We start from the raw sequence: 6,971 nt of genomic DNA, 5'->3' as shown, positions 1-6,971 counted from the left end.
ACCCGTATTAAGGCTTGAGACAAAAAATTAAGACAAATCTAACTATCAAGTGGACCATGCTGCAAAAAGCAGCGGGGGATTGAACGCATACCAGTGAAAACCTTTTAGGGGTCACAGAAGTTTTGGATCAATATGAAATTTGTTTTTTCTCTTCATCAAGGTCTTTGTTACCATGTGAACATATTGGATGGAAAATAAATGTAATGACAGGCCCTACGAATTTTTTAACGGTGAAAATCATTATCCCAGCTGCTATTTGTGGTGTGGTCAAGTTGATCTTTGGATATGAATGATGTCGAAAAATGGATGAACGGTGTGGATATAATAAATACACAACTGTGGGCCCATGTAACTTTGATATCCTTTGAACCGTTCGTACACCTCGGAGCTGGAGGAGCGTCAGCGCTGGTCTTGGCACGGCACGTACCTACACTAGCTAGGTAGCCGGTGTGTGGTACACCAGCCAATCCGCTTCCTCTTTTTACAAAGTGACGGACAGAGAGTTATTAGCGAGTAATGAAATAATGACACAATCACAGAGAATCACCTTTCACTTATTACGAAATAAGATTTTTCCAATTCCACTCAAAAAGTCTTACCCACATTACCAGTCCCATCAAACTAACGTACGCCGTCGATCCAGATAATTACACACCCCTCCCTACTTTCTGTGCTCCGCGGGCTACCCAAGTGAATGCAAGCGCATCGACCGTAAGGGAACCCTTCACTAGTAGCCCACCCATGATTAACCATGGCAACAGACTACGACTTGCAAAAAACAATCCTAGCCATTGAATCCAATAGCAGATAAATCATGTAATGGCTAGGATCATTTTTAAAGATCGAAGTCAGACAGACCGTCCATAGCACATCTTGGTGGGCCCAATATTCGAAGAATGACCTTACGTCGATCCACATGGCTCAGCTAGTTGGCTAAAAGATATCACTTAATAGTCCGCGTACTACCTGCTACCTTCTACCCTTTCTTGTGTTGCTTACAAGAAGATATCTTCAGAGGAATACATTTGCCTGCATAGCACTTCTCCTCCTCTCGCTTCTCAGCAGCTTTTCCCATTTCCGATTTCAAGCTCCTGCGCCATCATCAAAGCTATTCCAATCAATATATAGTCACTGGTTTCATTTGGGTTTTACTCAAACTACCAGACACGGGCGAATCTTCACCACGTGATGGTTGGAAGCGGCCCTCACCTGCAAATGATACGTGGTCTTTATCGCGAATGGGAATCTAATCAGGCCAGCCTGGCACCACTCGTGGGAGCTCACAGATGTGGGTGGGACCCCACAACGTTCCCAGGCATTAGGTACGTTATACGTGTCTGAAGAAACTGAACGGTTAAAAACAACCAACCAAAGGCCCACGTTCAACTCTCATCGCTTTTGAATCGGGACCGTACAATTTAGGAATGAGACAACCAGAGCTGGGTCCCACCGCTGAACTTTGGGTGTTTTCACGGGAAGCAGATTGCGTACTGAGTAACTCACTACGCTAAGCGTACTGAGTAAACTCTGTGGGATCCACCGGGATTTATGTATTTGATCCACCCCGTCCATCCATTTTAACAGTTAATTTCAGGTCCCCATCCACCGGAAATAGCGCGAGTTGAGTGTCTACCATTGAAAATTTTTGGGGGGCCACGGAAGTTTTGGATCAACCTGATATTATTATTTTCACTTCATCAAGATCTTTGTCAAAAATAAAGATCACTTTGGGCACTCAGAAAGGTTTCAACGGTCAAAATCATTATTCTCACTGTTTCCCGTGGTATGGTCCACTTGGGCTTTGGATATGCTTCAATTTTTGGCTCAACGTCTAAAATTAGACGAAACAACGGATGGACGGATGGGATAAACCGCATACATTCACGGTAGGCCCAACTGAGTTTACTCAGTACGATGACGCGGATTGCGTCCCACCCCCGCCCGTTTCTAGCCACGAACGGGCAGTTCTGTGGGCGGGCCCACTGTGATGTATAGGTTTATCCACGCCGTCCATACCTCCTCTCGAATCATTTGAAGGTATGAGATAAAAAATGAGACGGTTCCAACGCCCACACCACATGACTCTTGCATTTAATGCAACTGGCATTTAATGCTTTTTCATTTAATGCAACCCAAGCTTATTATTTGGTGTGGTCCACTTGAGCGTTGGATCTGACTCATTTTTGTGCACGTAACTTAAAATAATCTGACAGGAGGGATGGACGGCGTGGATAAACCGATACTTAACAGTAGACCCGCCCACAGAACTGCCCGACGGGCGGGGGTATGACGCAATCCGCGTCCGTTTTCACGTCGTTATTCACCCGACTCAGGAAATGTGGCCGTTGGATCAGGAGTCACATTTCTAATATGATCCAAATGGTTAGCATTAAAATATTTGAACCCCTGTAATCATTCGACTCTTTTCCCTAAACTTAAAATAATCAAAGGATGAAATATTTCAAGACAAGAGTTCTTATCGGGTAATTGCAAAGGACCCCATTTGCAAGTGCACTCTCCGCAACCCTACGCAACCCTCCACACGTAGCAACGTGGAACTGTGGACAATCCAAGCCGTTCATTTGGCGGGCACCAGAATATAGACTAATGGCGCAAACATCAGGCCAATCTACACAATCTCTGGCCATATACATACAAGAGTGGAAGGTTGCTTACTCCAAACCACCGATCCCAATACATCGTACTTGTGACCCGCTAGATCATCAAAATGACTATTTTGAGCTAGGAATCTCAAAAGGGAAAAGGCCGTCTGACGCTTGCATGTGATTTTCCTAAAATACATATTGCAATTGGATACTATACGTTGTGACTATAGCTGTTTGATCTGGTGTCATGTTCGGCGATCCAACCTGTTCATCCGGCGAAATGGGACAACGAAGCTGGTTGTCCAAAAAATGCAACGTCGGACGAGACGACCCGTTTTCAAACAAAAATAATTTTAAATTAATAATCAACGTGCCAAAGCATCCTGATATAGGAGTTTCATCATCAATTTCCTCCATTGTGAGGCCCATCTTGTAAACGGATTGGATCACCGAACACGACCCCAGATCCAACGGCTATTGTCTCGACGTATCCTATCGCAGGAAGTATTCAATCTAATCTTTGCACGTACGCACATGTTGCACACGTGGTTAAGCCCCACTAATGACCAACCACGTGGCAAAATCCTACTCAATAAGAGTTTTACCCTGCGGGTAGAAAGAACCAACGGTCGGGAAAAGAGATTCCTAACGGAGCTTGCGACTTGATGATCTCGGATCCGTGAAATTTTTTCCATGTGCGCTCCATTCTACGTCCGGATCTAGATGAACGGTGTGGATCATCCATCACTCGGAGGGTAACAAGGCGCGAGCCTTGCAGGCAAACCTCGGGCCAGCCGAGTCAACGTTTGAGTTTAGCGAGTGAACTCGGCCGAGTTCTCAAAAACGGGCAACGGCTAAAAAGTAGAAACATACCTCTCTTCGTTATACGAAGAAGATTTCTTCAATACCGGTTCGTCCTTCTCCGTCGTCATCGACTCGACGATGCTCCCACTGAAATACTCCTTCTCTTCCGATTGCAGATTTCCGAATCTCGGGTTCTCAGACATGTAATTTATCTCGTCTTCTTCCGCCATCATCAATTTCGTAGCGGTCTTGCAGAGAACCCCTTTGTGTAAGCTGCTGCTCTTTCTCGCAGCAGCAGCAGCAACAGTCGGCTGTTTCAAGGCAGGCGCATTCCTACCCTTGGTAGCAGGGACAGACCCGCACGCGATGAGTTGCAGCAGGACCGAGTTCCGAGTCCCCATCGGCTCCGCGCCCGAGTCACAGTCCTCGAACCGTTGGGAATTGCTGTTGTGGGCTTTCTCGGAAATCGTCGAGGAGGTCGAAGGTGGAGAACCGTCGTCCATGTCGAGCTCGGTTACATTATTCTGAGATTTGGGGTTCTCGTTTTCTTCCATTTCGTCTGTCGAGACGCCTCTCGAACACCGGGAGTGCAGTGTGTTGGAGCTGTTGTTGCTTCCTTTCTCCTCCTCCTCCTCTTCCTCACCCGTTTCTTCTCCTGCTTCTTCCTCTCTACTTCCTCGGCTTCGGTTTCCAGCGTGTGGGTCGCGTTTGGGCAGGAATTTCGCTTCTGGGTTCTGTTTCCTATTGCTTACTTGAAGCTGGTGAAAACGCTCTGCCAAACAAAAATATAGAGAAAATGAAAATGGGTTACAACTAAACTGCTTAAAAGGGTGCTCTGCGACTTACCTGCACACCCTTCTATTATCTCCGACCCTTTGAGAACGTATTCAGCTCCCTCCGCCGGATAAATCACATCGTTCTCTGCCAAATCGTTCCACACGTACCCGTTCTTGTAGCTCCTAAAACCCCAAAAGAAGATGGAAGATATATACATGAAGACCACGAGAAGAGAAAAGACGTGCCTTTCGCAACACCATGAGAAGAGAAAAGGCATGCCTTATACAAGACCATGAGAAGACCAAAATACCACCATACCTTTTGCAAGACCATGAGAAGAGAGAAGGCATGCCTCTGCCCCTAAGAACCGTTAGCCGATCCACCACATCTTTGTTTAAAAAAAACATAAAGGTCATTCCAAAAAAAAAGGAAAAAGGAAAAAAGACCCATCCTTTTGAAATTGCAGTACCTCTCAAACGGAGCTGTTGGTTGGATAGATGAGAGACTTCCATGAAATGGGGGTGTTCGAGCTGGCCATTCCTGCTGAGATAATACAAGACCTGAACTTTTCTGAAGGTGGGTTTCATGACCTTGGTCTGCATGCTCATCCTCACTCTATCAGGACTCGTTTCTCTGCTTTTCCTCGGACGAACATCCATCCTTCTTCCTCCGATTCCCTCCTTGGGGGTGAAGGTTAGCTAACCTACACACCCTGCCTTTTCTAGTAGGAGAAAAAGAGACCCTCGAGAGGCGGAAAACAGAAGACAGAAGGTTTGGGTCGTGAAAGCTACGATTGTTGGGAGGGGTGACAGGAGCGCAGAGAATAGAATCGGCGTACTGCCACTGTTTCTCTTTTGTTTTCTTTTTTAAATTTCTTATTCAGGCTTTTTTTTCTGTGATCCCAAACCGGGCTGAAAGTGAAAGCGGAATCTGTTATCAAAGTGGGAAGCGGATTGCGTCCAGCTCGGACTCGGTCCAGCCAGGAGCTTTGTGGGGCCCACCGTAATGTATGTGTTTCATCAACGCCGTCCATTTATCTTGGGAGATGAACAAGAAAACAATGCGGATATGTAACTCAAGTAGACCACACAATGAGGATTAAGAGCCCACCGTTAAAATCTTCCTGCGAGCTACAGAAGTTTTGATCAAAGCTGATGTTAAGGGAAGATCCGAGTCCCTTCAATTCCAAGGACCGACATCTCCTTAATCCAATCGGACACATAAGAGTCAATCTGAATTGATAAATACTACCGAAGGGAAGGAAGATTTTCGGCTCGGTCATAGTTGCGCTCCCGCTCCGAGGCAAGTAGTCGGTTTGGAGTGATCTAAGACTAGGACAGTCGGTGTGAAGCTCAGACCGAAGACTTCAAGTCATCCCACTGTTGTCTGACCGGAAACGGATAGCTAGACCACTCACATTTGTGTCACCTGTTACAGGAAAACTTAACTCGACAGGACAGGTCCGCCGCCCACATTGGAGCCGGAGTGGAGATCTCTAGAATATTCGACAGACAAGAAAGGCCGAGTCCACCATGAGCCTAGGCCGGAGCTCAGCTCGGACTCAGGACACAGTCTTCGTTGGAATAATTCAATGGCAAAAGCCCATGTGTATGCTGATCTAGGTCCGAGGCTCAAAGTCAGGACCTCTTTGGCCCGAGATCCCGAGCCGAGGCCGGGATTGGATGTGGATACTCCATGCGCTAAAATAAGAAACTACATTAAGCAGACACGATCGATTGTTTCGCTCGTAGATACGCATGACACGCTACACGATCCCTGGATTACGGACAATATCTCCACGATCATAGAATCTCACTGATTGAGCGAATCGTGCCGAGATTAATGGACCCAGACTGTCCGATAGTCACGTATAAATACAATGAAACTTCATTACTACAAGTACGCAACATCTTGAACTCTCCTACTACTCCCGAACTTAGACCCAGATTCCCTTAACCTGACTTAGCAATGAAGTTAGCATAAAATTAGCGGGATTGTCATATCGAGTCTGTTTAGTAGCATGAAACCCGTCAAATCCATTTGGCCGGGTGGATTGGAAGGAATTGAATGGTATTATGATGGATGGCATGGATTTTAAGGCAATGGTGGTGTTGTCAGTGGATTATTTGAAGATCTATGGGATTGCTATATCTTGGGATTGCTATATCGAGTCTGTTTGGCACGCCCGGTGAATCCCAGGATTAAACCTTCCCATCCCTTCCAATCCCTCCTTCCCATCCCTTCCAATCCCTCGAACCAAACACGTTCCAGGTAGATTTGAATGGATTAAGGTGGATTGGATGGGATTTAAAGGTAATGATGGTGTTGTCAATGGATTCTCTTAAGATCCATGGGATTGCCATATCCTGGGATCAGATCACCCAGTCTATTTGGCATGCCTGACCAATCCCGGGATTTAACTTCCAATCCCTTCCAATACCATCCAATCCCTACCAATCCGCCTAGCCAAACGGGCTCTAAAATTATCGGAAAAAGTGGATGGACGGCGTGTATAAAACCCATACATCTCATTGGCCCCAAGCCCCTTCGTCTACCGAGTTCCTCTAGGCGTGGCAGAAGTAACACACTTCCATGAAAGTAGGGTTACTTTGCCAAACCGATTCATCAAGTAAACTGCTTCATTTTAACCACTGAACCCAAAATTCATAAACATTCACATTTTAGGTAGGCCACGCTACGGGAAACAGTTAAGATGGAACGTCCACCGTTACTTTTGTGTATGGCCCATCGTGTTGTTTGTATTCTATCCAATCCATTCATCTT

At 46.1% G+C, this 6,971-nt stretch overlaps 1 protein-coding gene across 1 annotated transcript; it reads right to left on the bottom strand.

Moving 5' to 3' along the window:
• Window positions 1-525: 525 nt before the first annotated feature.
• On the bottom strand, window positions 526-5,073 carry LOC131242233 (protein SOSEKI 2). Its single transcript, XM_058240747.1, has 5 exons — window positions 4,657-5,073; window positions 4,506-4,575; window positions 4,257-4,369; window positions 3,480-4,182; window positions 526-1,091 (listed from the first exon to the last, which is right to left on the bottom strand). Exons 1-5 carry the CDS (start codon window positions 4,844-4,846, stop codon window positions 977-979), a joined length of 1,191 nt encoding a protein of 396 aa, XP_058096730.1. The 5' UTR covers window positions 4,847-5,073; the 3' UTR covers window positions 526-976.
• Between the last annotated feature and the right edge of the window lie 1,898 nt (window positions 5,074-6,971).

The sequence above is a fragment of the Magnolia sinica genome, chromosome 4, assembly GCF_029962835.1.
Source record: "Magnolia sinica isolate HGM2019 chromosome 4, MsV1, whole genome shotgun sequence".
Classification (NCBI taxonomy): domain Eukaryota; kingdom Viridiplantae; phylum Streptophyta; class Magnoliopsida; order Magnoliales; family Magnoliaceae; genus Magnolia; species Magnolia sinica.
Note: the sequence above shows the minus strand (reverse complement) of the source record. Positions and strands in the feature narration are given on the sequence as shown.